General features: G+C 42.4%; 1 protein-coding gene across 10 annotated transcripts in view; it reads right to left on the reverse strand.

The window, feature by feature from the left end:
- Positions 1-16,893, reverse strand: part of EXT1 (exostosin glycosyltransferase 1) — a 314,140-nt gene that overhangs the window by 73,857 nt on the left and 223,390 nt on the right. Inside the window, exon 1 of one of the 10 annotated variants that reach the window (XM_086336347.1) lies at positions 3,050-3,178. The exons of the other annotated variants lie outside the window; for them this stretch is intronic. Within the exon in view, the coding sequence (XP_086192473.1) occupies positions 3,050-3,063 (14 nt within the window). The 5' untranslated portion in view covers positions 3,064-3,178. Of the gene's footprint in view, positions 1-3,049; positions 3,179-16,893 lie in introns of those variants that run through there. 10 annotated transcript variants of the gene reach the window in all.

Consider the following 16,893-nt stretch of genomic DNA (forward strand, 5'->3'; position numbering starts at 1 on the left):
GCCATCCAGCCATCTCATCCTCTGTCGTCCCCTTCTCCTCCTGCCCCCAATCCCTCCCAGCATCAGAGTCTTTTCCAATGAGTCAACTCTTCACATGAGGCAGCCAAAGTATTGGAGTTTCAGCTTTAGCATAATTCTTTCCAAAGAAATCCCAGGGCTGATCTCCTTCAGAATGGACTGGTTGGATCTCCTTGCAGTCCAAGGGACTCTCAAGAGGCTTCTCCAACACCACAGTTCAAAAGCATCAATTCTTTGGCGCTCAGCCTTCTTCACAGTCCAACTCTCACATCCATACACGACCACTGGAAAAACCATAGCCTTGACTAGACGGACCTTTGTTGGCAAAGTAATGTCTCTGCTTTTGAATATGCTATCTAGGTTGGTCATAACTTTCCTTCCAAGGAGTAAGCGTCTTTTAATTTCATGGCTGCAATCACCATTTGCAGTGATTTTGAAGCCTCCCAAAATACAGTCTGACACCGTTTCCACTGTTTCCCCATCTACTTCCCATGAAGTGATGGGACCAGATGCCATGATCTTCATCTTCTGAATGTTGAGCTTTAAGCCAACTTTTTCACTCTCCTCTTTCACTTTCATCAAGAATCTTTTCAGTTCCTCTTCACTTTCTGCCATAAGGGTGGTGTCATCTGCATATCTGCATATTGATATTTCTCCCGGCAATCTTGATTCCAGCTTGTGTTTCTTCCAGCCCAGCGCTTCTCCTGATGTACTCTGCATATAAGTTAAATAAGCAGGATGACAATATACAGCCTTGACGTACTCCTTTTCCTATTTGGAACCAGTCTGTTGTACCACGTCCAGTTCTAACTGTAACTGTTGTAATTTGCATGCAGAACTCTGCTGTATAACAAGGCAGCCACAGCAGGTAACATTGTTTACTTAGACAAACAAGTTGTAATTTGCCGAACTTGTGGATTAAAAAAGCAAAAAGGATATTCTTAATTGCTACATTGCAACATTTTATTCAGCTCAATGACTGTATAGCTACAGATAAGAATTGAGAATAACACTATCCAACGTTACCAGGATTACCTAATTTATAAAATGAAGAGTATCTTAATGCACATATTGTTACCTAAAAGCACGGGGTGTGGATTTTAATATGTTTACCATGAGATGTTTGGATAGCTGCTAATTGTGCAGCATTAAAAGAGAAGCTGGGTGGGTTTGCTGTTGTTATTGGTATTTAAGCAAAGGATAATTATTTGTAGTATTAGCAGTATGGAAAAGAAAGACATGGTAGAATCATGAGATGCAGTTTGGTATCTAACTTCTATACCATAAATTCTTCTATTCACTCAATTTTTTAAATCTCTAAGCACCTGCAAATCAAGTACTGGGCAGAGAGAGAAAAAACTAAAAGGATATGTATGTCCAGTTGAGGAGGGATGGAACCAAGACAGAATTTTATGTAACAGATTCTGAATTTTCCACGATGATAATGAGGGAGAAATTAAAGAGAGAGGATTTCAGAGTTCTTCAAGGAAATACTTCAGTTGGTTAGTTCAAAATAGTTCCCTAAAAGAGTAATCTATAAATGAAACACTCTTTTTGAAGGGAAAACTATAATTTGCACAGAAATTGAGAGTTAGGGAACTGGAAAAAAATGGCAAACGTAGTTAAGACCAATACTGATCGGAAACTAACATGATATGTACAGATGTGTCAATAGGTCAGAGTGATTTTGGACATTCATACAAATAACAACTCATCAACACTCAAAAGAGATTCATTTGGTATTTCTGGTTTGCATTTCTGGCTTAGAATGCCACCAAAACATAACACACCAGGACAATCTTCCTCCATCCTGAAAGACAGGTAGCATGGCATACAGAACGTTACAAGTGCCCTGGGAGAGGAGTTCTCCTCTGATGAGACATCTTAATCTTCCTCACCCTATCAAACTCAACCTGGGTATTAGTTTTTGTAGGTAGGTAAATTTGGAAATAATGAATCAGTCTAGCTTGTGAAAATAATCAGTTCTTTTTAATATAGAAATGAGTGGAGAGGTATAAAATTCGATAGATTATTGAATAATGCATGATTATAAATGGATATATACTGTCAAGTCTGTTTGACAATTTCATTTTTCAATGCAATTCCCACTACATCCTTAAAATAAAAACCCTAACCCTTATACCCCAATTATCCTGGACAATTAGCTAAATGAGATCTAGTACAATCCCACCAACTGATCTTCTCCCTTGCTCACATGTGCATAAAAATGTAGACAGTCCTTCACTGACAACATGAACTTTACAAAGTTTTTCATTCTGAAAAGGGAACCCTCCTACACTGTTGTTGAGAATGTAAATTGGTGCAGTTACTATGGAGAACAACATGGAGGTTCCTCAAAAAACTAAAAATAGAGCTACCATATGATCCAGCAATCCCACTCCTGGGCATATATCCAGAGAAAACTAAAATTTGAAAACATACGTGCCCCTCAATGTTCACTGCAGCACTATATACAACAGACAAGACAGACATGGAAGCAACCTAAATGACCATCAACAGATGAATGGATAAAGAAGATGTGGTGCATATAAACAATGGAATATTACTCAGCCATAAAGAAGAACAGACCAATGCCATTTGTGGCTACATGGATGGACCTAGAGGTGATCATATTTAGTGAAGTAAGTCATAAAGAAAAAGACAAATACCATATGATATAACTTATAAATGGAATCTAAAATATGACACAAATGAATTTATCTATGAAACACAAACGGACTCATGGAGAACAGACTTGTGGGGGTGGAGTTGAAGGGTTCTATAAGGAGTTTGGGATTAGTAGATGCAAACCATTATACACAGAATGGATTAACAACAAGGTCATGTTGTATAGAACAGGGAACCATATTCAGTATTCTATAATTAGCCTTAAATGGTAAAGGAAAAAACAATCTCTTATCCCAGGGGGTTCCAATACTGCTGATCACAGAATCTAATAAACATTCTTTCTCTATCGGCCCTGACTTTCACATCATATATTCAGGTGGCTGCATTTTAAAAATTACATTACCCGATTTTTAACATTGCTTTATTTCCTAAATTTCCTCTTTCCAATGGTCTGGTAGGCGATCCGACAGTTGGGTCAGCCAGCTGTTCTCCTTCCTACAAATGGAAGCTGCTAGAGGGAAAAATTTTAAGCCGGAGCTTGTGGGGGGAAAAAAACCAAAAAAACCTGTTAAGATGTTGGTCAGGTTTCTTATGCATGAGACATCTACAGACACTTGCCAACGGGAACGGCGACACTGTCTCTTCCCAGTGCTTTGCTAATAAGGCTGCGAATCAACTGCCTGGGATGATTATAGTTAGAGTCAGGGGATGGAGGAGGAAGAAGCCTCAGTATCTGGCCCTTCCAGCCTCTTGCTTCTCAAGCAACAGCTGTGATTTCAGAGCCCTGACTGCTAATTCCACATGCATAACTGTTTTCGGCAATGTCCCAACTGTGTTCTAGTGACTTGCCAGGGTCATCATTTTATTTGCTATATTTCCATGATGCTTAAGTGAGCAAAATAATCAGTTTTGTCAAGTCCTGCCTTTAGGGGAGAGAAGTTAAGGGGAACAGGAAAAAAGCATAGGGAAGAATATAATGGGAAAGTGAGAAAGCATGGGATTCCAGGACCCTGGATTCCAGGTGTCCTGCTCAACAAATGCCCTCTGGCCCTTCTTCCCACACAGAAGCGGGCAATAGCCATGGGCTCTGCTATAGCAGGCTGAACTGGCTTTAAATTCAAACCTTCCAGGCAGTGAGAAGGATAATTGGCTCATGTAAAAAGAGATGCCAAGGACTGTGAGTACCTACCCGAAGCTTTCTATAGAACGTAAACAATTAAATTCACACAACAAATATTCTGAGTACCTATTCACGCCAGGCACTATGCCATCTCTGCCCACCAGCGGAGATGAAAAATATTCTTGCCATGGCCTGTGAGAGCAAGTTGCTCAGTCATAACTGACTCTTTGCGACCCTATGGACTGTACAGTCCATGGAATTCTCCAGGCCAGAATACTGGAGTGGGTAGCCTTTCCCTTCTCCAGGGGATCTACCCAACCCAGGTCTCCTGCACTGCAGGTGGATTCTTTACCAGCTGAGCCACAAGGGAAGCCCTGTCATGGCCTAGAGGCATTAAGAATTTAACCATTTACATGTTCATCAAAAAGCAACAGTAGAAGGTCATAAGTACTATATGCTGGAAATATTCTCAGAGCACATCAGGTGCAATGAGGTGGGGAAGCATCTACTTCCTAGGTGTGGGGAGAGCATATCCAGAGGAAGTGACACTTGAACTTTAAAGATGATAGCATTATAGGGGATGTTCCAGGTGGCTCAGTGGTAAAGAATCTGCCTGCCAATGCAGAAGCCACAGGTTTGATCCCTGGGTTGGAAAGATATTCTGGAGGAGTAAACGGCAATCCTCTCCAGTATTCTTGTCAAGAAAATCCCATGGACAGAAGAGCCTGGCAGGCTGTAGTCCAGGGGGATTGCAAAAAGTTGGACACAATTGAACGACTGAGCATGCACTCAGAATTATGGGGACAAAAGCAGGAGGAATAAGCATGTGCATGGAAACATGTGGAAAGAGGGTACAAAAAGAGCACAAGAGAAATGAGATCTCTGCAACAGAAACAGGCAACAGCAACATGCAATGTATCTCAGAAATATTCAAGTTCATCTGAAGAGATTCTAGACCCTGGACCCACAGGCTAGGGGTGGATTCTTATAAAAATACTCAAAAAAAAAAAAAAATGCCCCACACAGATGGCCCAATGGGAATCTTGAGAAATGCATTCCATTCTTGGTTGCTAGACTTTGGATTGTTTGCTATTTTGTAACAGAGCAGGGGGCTTCCCTGGTGGCACAGTGGTAAAGAATCACCTTGCCAATGCAGGAGACTCAGAAGATGTGGGTTGGATCCCTGGTCTGGGAAGATCCCCTGGAGTAAGAAATGTCAACCCACTCCAGTATTCTTGCCTGGGAAATTCCATGGACAAAGGAGCCTGGAGGGCCACAGTCCGTGGGGTCCCAAAGAGTTGGCAACAACTGAGCAATTGAGCAACAACAAGAATGGAGCAGGATCCTAGGGGGCCTTCCCGGGACAGACCCCTCCCTCTCCCCTCTGAAGGGTCTAGACAACAGTATATGATGCACACTTCCTGAGTTGTTTTACAGATGCTAAAACCACCACCAGGGTCACATACCCTGCAAGCCCTTCCCTCACCTGGCCTTTAAAAATGCCTCCCTGGGCTTCCCAGTGGTTAGGACTCTGTGCTTCCACTGCAGGGGCATGGGTTTGATCCCCGGTCAGGGAACTAAGATCCAACATGCTGCATAGAATGCCACCTTCCAAATGCCTCCCTGAAAACCATCGGGGAGTTGAGGTATTTTGTGCACTGGCTGCCCTGGACTCCTCAGTTGGTGCCCTGGAATGGAGGCTGCATTTTCCTTCACCACAACCTGGGGCCAGTAGATTGTCAAGCAGACCTAAGTTTGGTCCAGTCACAATTTCTTGGAGAGACTTTTCTACCTGCTAACTAGAAGTAAGGGCACAGGGTAAATAATAGTCACCCAAACAATAAAGATGAGTGTGGGTCATATTATATTGTAAAAGGCAATATTTGGAACTTTCTGAGTCTTTTCCCCGATAAGGAACCCAATAGGGCATAAAGCACTAAACACCACCACAAAATTAAACCACTACTATTCACGAATACTGGAGATGCTTTTATCAGTTTGCCATTCATTCTTAATTCAACAACTCTTTACTGAGCACGTATTAAGTCCCTAGCACCGTTCTAAGGTGTTAGAATGACAGCAATAAAGAACAGCAACAAAAGCTGTAAAGGAAGGTCACAAGCAAACATTCACAGAGAAGGAAGTGCCTAAGCTGTGGGAAAGAGGATAACACTGAAGTAAGAAAACGCCATGGCCAGTCAGGAGGCTGTTTTGCTATATATAGATGCTCTGAATGGGCCACAAACTAACCAAGGTCCTGGGCATGTCACAGAGGAGGGATTTAACCAGCTCAAATGACCCAGTGAATAGAAGACCCTGGATCTTAATTACAGAGTCTCTTTGGTGCCTTGTTCTCCTTTTAGTCGCTTTCCCCTTTGCCCAGGGCAGACTTCACCGTTTGCAATCAGCAGAGGCCAGTGTGGCTGAACCAACTTGGCCTTCTTGGTCTCTTAGGAGAAGGTCAGTGAAATAACTAGCACAAGCTGGAATCAAGATTGCCGGGAGAAATATAAATAACCTCAGATATGCAGATGACACCACCCTTACGGCAGAAGGTGAAGAGGAACTAAAAAGACTGTTGATGAAAGTGAAAGAGGAGAGTGAAAAAGTTGGCTTAAAGCTCAACATTCAGAAAACTAAGATCATGGCATCTGGTCCCATCACTTCATGGGAAATAGATGGGGAAACAGTGGAAACAGTGGCAGACTTTATTTTGGGGGGCCCCCAAATCACTGTAGATGGTGATTGCAGCCATGAAATTAAAAGACGCTTACTCCTTGGAAGGAAGGTTATGACCAACCTAGATAGCATATTCAAAAGCAGAGACATTACTTTGCCAACAAAGGTCTGTCTAGTCAAGGCTATGGTTTTTCCAGTGGTCATGTATGGATGTGAGAGTTGGACTGTGAAGAAGGCTGAGTGCCAAAGAATTGATGCTTTTGAACTGTGGTGTTGGAGAAGACTCTTGAGAGTCCCTTGGATTGCAAGGAGATCCAATGAGTCCATTCTGAAGGAGATCAGTCCTGGGATTTCTTTGGAAGGACTGATGCTAAAGCTGAAACTCCAATACTTTGACCACCTCATGCAAAGAGTTGACTCATTGGGAAAGACTTTGATGCTGGGAGGGATTGGGGTCAGGAGGAGAAGGGGACGACAGAGGATGAGATGGCTGGATGGCATCACCGACTCGATGGACATGAGTTTGGGTGAATTCTGGGAATTGGTGATGGACAGGGAGGCCTGGTGTGCTGTGATTCATGGGGTCGCAAAGAGTCGGACACTACTGAGCAACTGAACTGAACTGAACTGAAGAGGAAGGGCTATAAAGTTTGACCCACTACCCCAAGCAAAGCCCCAGCGAGGGGAGAGGAAGCAGGTGATGGTCAAGTCAACACAGGACCTCTTCAGGACTGGGAGGGCCTCGCTAGCTACATTCTGTAAAACCTAGCCTTGTTGTTCTCACTACAGCGCAACTATGGCTAAGCGGAGGTGAGAAAACATAATTGGGTCCCCGATATGCATTCAAACATTTTTGCAGGATTTTGTTCTTGATGTGAAAAACTGTTCCCACAAGGTCTATTTTTAATCGTTTTATTTTAAAGAAATCAGAAATTCTCTTCGTGTTGAAATTTCTCAGTGGGCAATTTTACAGTAAGCTACTTAAACCCAGCCTGACAATGACAAAGCAGAGGAAGTGAATGAGTGCTGCGCTAAGTCCAGGGAAATATCCTCACCCTTAAATCAGGCAGGGCTCACGAATATAACAAGGTGACAGGACTCATTTCTGGTCCAGTTCAGTTATTAGAATACTGAAGTCAAGCAGAATCTCATATTTTGGAAAGCTACTAGTTCATAGTCAACTTTTTCTTTTAAACTATATGTTAACTTTTCCCCCTCAAAGAGGCAAAGGTAGTATTTCAAGTAATTGATGACACCTTGGTTATAATAAACTGAAGTCATGACCTCTGGTCATTTAATTTTGGAGTGTCAATTAATTTACTAAGAGAAAGAAATATTCAATCTATTAACCAGAATCTGATTTTCTATTAGAGGCACATAAAGAAAGTTCAGGAATGTGATTATCCTGACTATATGCTTTAGAAAAAAAAAAAAAAAAATATATATATATATATATATATCAAAAGAGAAACCCACTGGAAATAAATCACACTATTCTTTCATTCACTGAATATTCTGTGAGCATCTACTATGTGGCAGACACTTGGGATACATCATTGAAAACAAACTTGGGGCCCGCATGGAGGCTTTATTCTGATTAATGATGGATAAGCTGCTTTCGATTCAGTTTAAAGCTTCTCAAAGGACTAATCTGAGGAGAATCCAGGAAGAGGGTGGAGAAGGCAATGGCACCCCACTCCAGTATTCTTGCTTGGAAAATCCCATGGACGGAGGAGCCTGGTAGGCTGCAGTCCATGGGGTCGCTAAGAGTTGGACACGATTGAATGACTTCACTTTCACTTTTCACTTTCATGCATTGGAGAAGGAAATGGCAACCGACTCCAGTGTTCTTGCCTGGAGAATCCCAGGGACGGGGGAGCCTGGTGGGCTGCTGTCTATGGGGGTCACACAGAGTTGGACACGACTGAAGTGACTTAGCAGTAGCAGCAGAAAGGGGGAAGAAGATTTTCAACACAGTTATTGTAGTCTGAAAAATCCATTGTTCTAACCGCAACTGGCCCAGAGGCCTCTCCTCCTCTCATAATTCCACAGGTGATAGTTTACATCTTTCAGTGATTTCCACCCTAGAACCAGAGAAGCATGAGCTGGCACTAGAGTATGGTAAGCATAGGATGCCAGTCTGCTTGGCTAAGCTATGCTGCAGTAATAAATGGCCCCAGCACTGTATCAATGGCTTTCCACAACATGGTCACTGTCAGTCAACTGAGGGCTGTGCTCCATGTCTCACTAGGGAACCCAAGCAGCTTGCCTCCAGGGAGCCCTGACTACCTTCGGGTGAGCAGGAACAAAGCCAACGATGGAACCACTCAAAGGCTCTTAAAGCTTTTCGTCGTAAGTGACACAGGTGATTTGAGCTCACTATTTCATTGCCCAAAACAGAATAACAGCTGGAGGTCAACAGGGCAAGAATATATCATTATCCTACAGGCAGGAGTGGCCAACAAAACAGTCAACGATGGGTAGGTTGTAGCATTCATCAGAGTGTACTCGATGACCCAGAAAGATGTAGAGTATTGCCAACCCTTCAATTTTCCCAAACTTGTGATTACTATTAAATGGTGACTGAATCTTCTAAAAGAAAATAACTCCCTTTTACATCATAATTCCTCACCAGACCAGAAGCACACAGGATGCAGAATGAAACAAAAACAGAAACTGAAGAAGTTGGAGGAGACTAATTTTTCCTTCTGTAGTTAGATGTCAAACAGTTTCTTTTCCCCCTCAATCATTCCTTCCCACATGAAGGATAAGGAACTCAAGAAATTACAGTGTGGAAGATGGCATTTTACTTTGCAGCTAGTAAATCCTTCCTGAGATCCATATGATACTTTACACTGACATGTGGAAAGAGACAGTGCTGGGGTAACACAGACCTCTTGAATTTTTATTCTGTAGCAATTACATGGAATTATAACACTGGAAAGGAAAATCTTACCAAATCAGAAGGGCATCCTAGGCGTTCCAGTTTCTAAACAACATGCGGAAAAATATCCAGCCACATACCCAGCATTTCTGACGTTGATTTCAGTTCCTGTAAGGCTTGGCAATGGTGATTCCATGACACTAAAGAAACCTAACATTGTCTTTTTTTTTTTTAACTCTCTGAAAGTGAGAATGAGCAAGTACAAGGGCATGTACCACGTAGAGCTAAGGAATATTTCATGGTTTTTCCTAAGAAACACAAAGGGGAACTAGAAATGGTTCAGTTCAGTCTCTGATCACTCCTGAAAAGCTGTGGTTCTAAAAAAAAAAAAAATAAAGGCTGAGTTGATATTCTTTTACCTACTCTAGAAACATTGAGCCTTCCACTTATTAGAAACGCACCAGCCATACAGGTGCTGGCCTAAGGTGGCGCTAGTGGTAAAGAATCCGCCTGTCAATGTAGGAGACACCAGAAACGTCTTTGTGTTCAATCTCTGGGTCTGAAAGATCCCCTGGAGGAGGAAATGGCAACTCGCTCCAGTAGTCTTGCCTCGGAAATCCCATGGACAGAGGAGCCTGGTGGGCTACTGTCCCTGAGGTCGCAAAGAATTGGACATAACTGAGCACTGACCAAAGCTATGTATGTGTTCACTGGGCAAGTCTTCCAATTTTTCTATGTGCCTGAAAATTTATAAATATTAATTTATAAGCATTTAAAGGGAAAACTGTAAACAAGTCCAGAACTGAATCAGCTTCTGAACTCCAAGAGCAAACATTCTCTACACAGAATCGTGAATGAAATTCCCCTGCCATGTAGAAATCTGAGAAGCCCTCTAACTTAAACAGTTAATGCTATTCTATGTCCAAGTTTGGCCACATGCGTGTAATCATAATGTATGCAACCGTCCAGCCAAAGAACATTTTGAGTCATGACATGTATCTAGAACCAAGCTTATCTCTTCCAGGTTTCTTTGCCAAAAGTCAACATGCCCAGCTACCAAATCAATGATTGGCCAATTCACCAAAGATAGCATACTAAATGAACAATTTTCTGCATTCACCAAATTTCTAAATGACTTGTTTCTTTAAACTATCTATGGAGTTTGCAGTGGTTTTGATGTATGGGATGGGGTGTTCTTAAGAGCTTTAGATTTCTGAAATTGGTGACAAGTGTCTACTCTGTCTTTATAGCATTAAAGGAATGATCAGTTCATCAAAAACTACAGATGATTTAGTTTTCTTGTGGATGTTTAATATCTAGAAATTATATTCCATAGTTACTAATCATTAGTAATAATGAACTATTAAAATGTGTTTTTTTAAAAATATTGCTTTGTTTTGACTCTTACACGATAAGTTTTTCTATTTGCTGGTTACACTGACATCTTAACATCTTCAGGAGTCTTTTACTTTAAACCTAAGCTTTTAAGTTTTGAACTTTTCTTGCTTTGAATTACGTGAGGCCTTTAGGAACATATCTTCTGCATAAAATACAACTAACCTTGTAGAAATTAAATGCAGACTATTGGAATGTACACTCAACAAAGGCAAGAATATCATGGTCTAGTTTAGGGGTGGTAAAGAGTGAGTCACATGTTACCTGTTTTTATAAATCAAGTTTCATTAAAACACATTTATACACTAATAGGCATTTATACCCTGCTATGGCTATTCATATGCTACTGGGGCTTCCCTGGTGGTTCAGTGGTAAAAAAAAAAAACCTGCCTGCCAATGCAAGAGATGCTGATTCAATCCCTGGATTAGGAAGGCCCCGTGGAGAAGGAAATGGCAACCCACTTCAGTATTATTACCTGGGAAATCCCATGGACAGAGGAACCCATAGACAGACAGTCCATGGAGTAACAAAAAAGTCAGACACAGCTAAACAACAACAATATGGCTACTACTGTGCACACACACACACACACACCTACACACCAACAAAATCACACACACACACACACACTAACAAAAAACCCCAAATACAGGCAGAGTTGAGCTATAACAGGAACAGTTAAGGCCTGCAAAACCTAAAATATTTACTATCTGGCACTTCAAAGAAAAAGTTTTGCAATTGTAGGTCTAGTTCATTACTGCATCCACATAGCTTTTGGAGAACTGCCTGGGTCATTTAGAGAAGTCCATAAAAACAGTTGAATGAATGAATGAACAAATGAATGATTCTTGGTTTTTAATGAAGGTTGGCCAGTCTTTACCACTCATTGTAAGGTTCCCTGTGTCACAGCTTCATGGGCTCTTTCTTCATGGTGATACGGAAGTTAAGCAGAATGAGTCAACTGGTAGAGCAAACCACTTCTGTGGTTCCAGGACAGAGGCCAACCCTAATGCAGAGGATTGGTTTGTAGCAATGTAGAAACTAACCCACATTTCTACAAAGACTGTATTGGGGAACTCCAAACGCAACTCAGGGGCCTGGTCTCTAAGAACCCAAGTCACTGACTGTCATTAAAAAAAAGCAAAGAAAAAGTCAGTTGGCCAGTATTTCTTTCCCCTTCTGAAGGTCGGCAGTGATTTTGTGGTTGAAGTGATGAGCAGCCCTAAAAAGAGACAAGCCACAAAACCACGCCCAGTGCTTCTCCTAAACTGTAGTTGCTGCTGCAGACAAAAAATACAGGCCTTCTTCCACAGGTTCCTTGGGACTGCCTTGGCATAAAGTATCTTCCACAAACGTTATTCTGATGAGAAATACTATTAAGAAATCAAGTAGTGATAAATCTAATGAGAATTTTCTGCCAGGTAACACGCACCTCAAGATCTAAGCCTATGAAGGAAACGGTAGCCAGACAAAAGCAAAAGAGTTGGATTTTTATTGTTGTTATTTCAGTTCAGTTCAGTTAAGTCGCTCAGTCGTGTCCGACTCTTTGCGATCCCATGAATCGCAGCACGCCAGGCCTCCCTGTCCATCACCAGCTCCCGGAGTTCACTCAAACCCACGTCCATTGAGTCGGTGATGCCATCCAGCCACCTCATCCTCTTTTGTCCCCTTCTCCTCCTGCCCCCAATCCCTCCCAGCATCAGAGTCTTTTCCAATGAGTCAACTCTTCGCATGAGGTGGCCAAAGTATTGGAGTTTCAGCTTTAGCATCAGTCCTTCCAAAGAAATCCCAGGGCTGATCTCCTTCAGAATGGACTGGTTGGATCTCCTTGCAGTCCAAGGGACTCTCAAGAGTCTTCTCCAACACCACAGTTCAAAAGCATCAATTCTTCGGCTCTCAGCTTTCTTCACAGTCCAAATCTCACATCCATACATGACCACAGGAAAAACCATAGCCTTGACTAGACGGACCTTGTTGGCAAAGTAATGTCTCTGCTTTTCAATATGCTATCTAGGTTGGTCTTAACTTTCCTTCCAAGGAGTAAGCATCTTTTAATGTTATTTAGTTTCTTTTAAATGGCCAATGGCAGGTTTGTTTGTGAGGCTCGTGGCTGCGGGGAGGAGGCAACATCTAGCAGGCTACTGTAATTTCCTATTGTCTTAATGTCACTGCCATTAAGACCCTTTACCCTCATTAATACTCAGTTCCACCAGTTCGCAATCAGCCTCAGCAAAATCCCCAGAGTAGAAAAAGGACATGGATCATTACTTCGCAGCTTTAGACGTTTTCTTGTTTGTTGTTGTTCAGTTGTTAAGTCAGAGATGACTGTTTGCAACTCCATGGACTGCAGCACGTCAGGCTTTCCTGTCCTTCACTATCTCCTGGAGCTTGCTCAAACTCATGTCCACTGAGTTGGTGATGCCATCCAACCATCTCATCCTCTGTCACTCCCTTCTCCTCCTGCCCTCAATCTTGCCCAGCATCAGGGTCTGTAAGTTAACTTACTTCCTCTAAAGCAAGGTTATGCAATCAGTCCTTTGGGTCTATCAGTGTGCTAAGTGCTATGAGTATTAAAAATATAATGTGGCACTATACACTACAATTTTTTAAAAAGGTTTTGCCATCTGGGAAATATCAAGAAAGAAAGCAATAAGCATAAAAACACACAATATTCAGTGAAGAGTTCTAACCCAGATAAACCATCCCCAAAGCACACATATTGTCTTCAATTACATATTTTTGTTATGAAAAAGGGGATCTACTAAAAAATGGGATCTAAAAAAGGGGATGTGATTTTGAATTATCCTTTTAAGTACTGGCATTTAAACGTGGTCCTGGGTACCAGCATGGGGGGAAAAAATATCAACTCAAGGTTTCATTTGTTTGACATCATCTCCTGGTCAACTTCTGGCTCCCCTCCTAGCTCAGTCGGCAAAGAATCTGCCTGCAATGCAGGAGACCTGGGTTCACTCCCTGGGACAGGAAGATCCCCTGGAGAAGGAAATATATAGCAACCCACTCCAGTATTCTTGCCTGGAGAATCCCATGGACAGAGGAGCCTGGCAGACTGTAGTCCATGGGGTCACAAGAGTCGGACACGACTCAGTGACTACACCACCACCACCTGGGCAACTTCTACCTCCTTTTGGCCTTTGTGCCGCAACTTCTGAGATTACAACTCACTTCCAGAAAATCACAGGAACTGCTCTTCCCTAGACAGTGCTTCTCCTCACTGGCCCTGAAAGGTCCTGCCAGTGAAAGCAACAATAATAGCTCATGAAAATCATCACAGCCATGAAACACCCATTGGCAATTCTGAAGCTGACTCAAGCTAATGGAGCTTGAGTCAATTCAGGCCCTCTTCTCAAGGAACTTCTATTGATGCCACTTCTCCTTCTAGTTTTCTGAGATTCCTTGTTACCTTGGCAGCGTACAACTAGACAAACCCAAACTGGAGTTATCCTCAGGAAAGGGCCCTATCTAAGCAATGGTGGAGTGCACCATCTCAGTGGAGTGCGCCCTGGAGACAGCTTCCAGAGGGCAGAGAGCTCTGGAGTGGCTCTGTGTGGCTGTCTTTTCAGAGACCACAGACCAGCTGGAGTCAAGGCCAGATACCATTTAACAGCATTAGCAGGTAAACTCAGAGAAGGCAATGGCACCCCACTCCAGTACTCTTGCCTGGAAAATCCCATGGACAGAGGAGCCTGGTAGGCTGCAGTCCATGGAGTTGCTAGAAGTCAGACATGACTGAGCGACTTCACTTTCACTTTTCACTTTCATGCATTGGAGAAGGAAATGGCAACCCACTCCAACGTTCTTGCCTGGAGAATCCCAGGGATGGCGGAGCCTGGTGGGCTTCCGTCTATGGGATCGCACAGAGTCGGACACGACTGAAGCGACTTAGCAGCAGCAGCAGCAGCAGGTAAAGTGCAGTCAGTTTTGCATGTACATTAAAAAATTCTGAATTACACAGGATAGTTTCTCTGTAAGAAGACATCAAAGTGTTCATGCCATAAAGGTGCAAATCTGCTTCTGTCTTCACATCTGTGAGCTTTTCAACCTCTCAACCAGCTTAGGAGTAGCATTGGGGATTTGGACAGGGTTGGAGGGAGGAAGGAAATCTTTGGTCTGTGCCTTCAAAGAGACTTGGGAGCTTCTGCTCATGGAAGTGGAGGTTAATAAGTGACTCTAATTGAAAAATGGTCATATACTTGAAACAAGACTCTGCTCTGAAAATTCCTTAAGTCTGTTTAAGCATGAAAAAGAACAAAACTAAATACTATGAGACCTCCCTCCCTCTTCTCCACCCCATTCCCTGGCATCGTTCCTTGCGCCATACTAGGCAGTAAGAAAACAAAGAGGAGTCTCACATTCTCAAGAGCCTTGAAAGAAAAATGAAGGGGGAAGAGAATCAACAAATGACTCTTTGGTGCCACTGCTTGGTAAAGAATGCAATCAGCTGTAGGTCAAGACGATGCACCCACCTGCCCAGCTTGTGGCATCTGGAGGTGGCAGAGGTAGATGAGTGTCATATGCAATCATCAGTGCCAGCTGTCCAAGGGGCAGGGAGCTTCATACCACCTGTATTAAGCTTATCTTTATACAGGTATTTTTGGCGTCTGGGACCTGGTGGACACTGAAGGGACTGCCCCTCTCAGAGCTAGCTAATTCCTAGAGACTATAAACCCATCAGCCCAGAACCCACACCTCCAATCCCCTCCTCTATTAGGGTTTTATACCCCATGCCACCATCCCCTGACCCTATTCATTCCAGGGCCAGGTACCAGATAAGAGACAGCCTGTGTGCTCCAGAGTCAGTTGGCTGAAGTGATTTTCAACTAGTCAATCCTAAGACTGTTTACTGAGACTCACCCTTTCCTTCCCATCAAATCCCTTCCTACCCCCACACACACTTGTCTAGGTTCCTCCCTTGCTTCCTCTGCCTCCTAAATAACCCAGGTGCTTCCCCACATGGCCCTGAATGAACAGCATGCCCCACCTCCACCCAAAAACTGTCAGTAACAAACTATCTTTTCAATAGCAATCACTTCCTGGTCTGTCAGCCCCACCATATCTGAATAATAACGATAAAACCTGCATCTGAAAACACCACCCAAAGATGAACAGCCACAAATTACAGTAAACACAGCCAATTCACAAACACATCATGCTTCAAAATTACGATTGTGTCATAATGTATGTCAGCTCGCACACTTTCCTTAACAGCATGCTGGAAATGGCCCCATCCCCAAATTCTCCTCTCTCTACTGCACTGAAGTGAAACTATCCTAATTCCACTAAACCCTAAATATTCACCTGCTAGGTTGCTTTATTAAACCAGCACTTAGTAATGGTGTCTGTTAGGGAAGAGGGTAGGTGTGGCACCAAGCTATACACTGTATAGTTAATAATAATAATAATAATAAAAGACACTTGCCATTTTATCCATTCCTCCTTCCAGCTTTCCGCAGTAACAACATGGCTCAATGTCCTTTGGTTAGCACAAAAGATTTAGATTCACTTTTCACAAAGTGCAAATCAGCTTCAGCTTAAAAACAGATTGAAATGCAACACAGAAGGGGCTTCCCAATTAACAGAGGGTCTGCTGAGTTTGTTTTTTTTCTCCTTGAGTAATGCATTAGAGATGAATCTAAAAACAGCTACAAATAGGTAGCTTTATTTTGAAAGCTACCATGACACCATCAGAGTACAGAAAAGGGTGTGAGGGCAGAGCCTACACATCAATACACTCTTCAGACTGAAGAGCTGCTGATGTAATGACCCCCTTGGAACACACTGCAATACAGACAGCATTACTTACTAAAAAACAAACCAAGTAAATCAACACTCATCTTCAATGCATTCCTATTAAGTGCTGTGTATATGTGTAAAAGTAAATATTTTAAGTAAATATTAAAATGTGGGAGCTTGTCTAGATTTAAATGTAAATTAAACAGCAAAAACAAATTGCTATATTATATCAATGTTTCTTTATATCTAAAAGCTTAAGTTGTCTTAGTAATATTGATGCTAATATTGGTGGTGGTGAAAAAGGACCCTAAAATAGTTCTTTGGTTATTTTGTTTGTTTGTTTGAAAATGAGACAAAACAGAGAAAAAGAAAAATGTAGACTGGCAACTCTGAGATAGGAACACACAACAGCGCCTC

The sequence above is a fragment of the Bos grunniens genome, chromosome 14 (assembly GCF_055505025.1).
Source record: "Bos grunniens cultivar Pamir isolate PY7600 chromosome 14, Bosgru_T2T1.0, whole genome shotgun sequence".
Classification (NCBI taxonomy): Eukaryota; Metazoa; Chordata; class Mammalia; order Artiodactyla; family Bovidae; genus Bos; species Bos grunniens.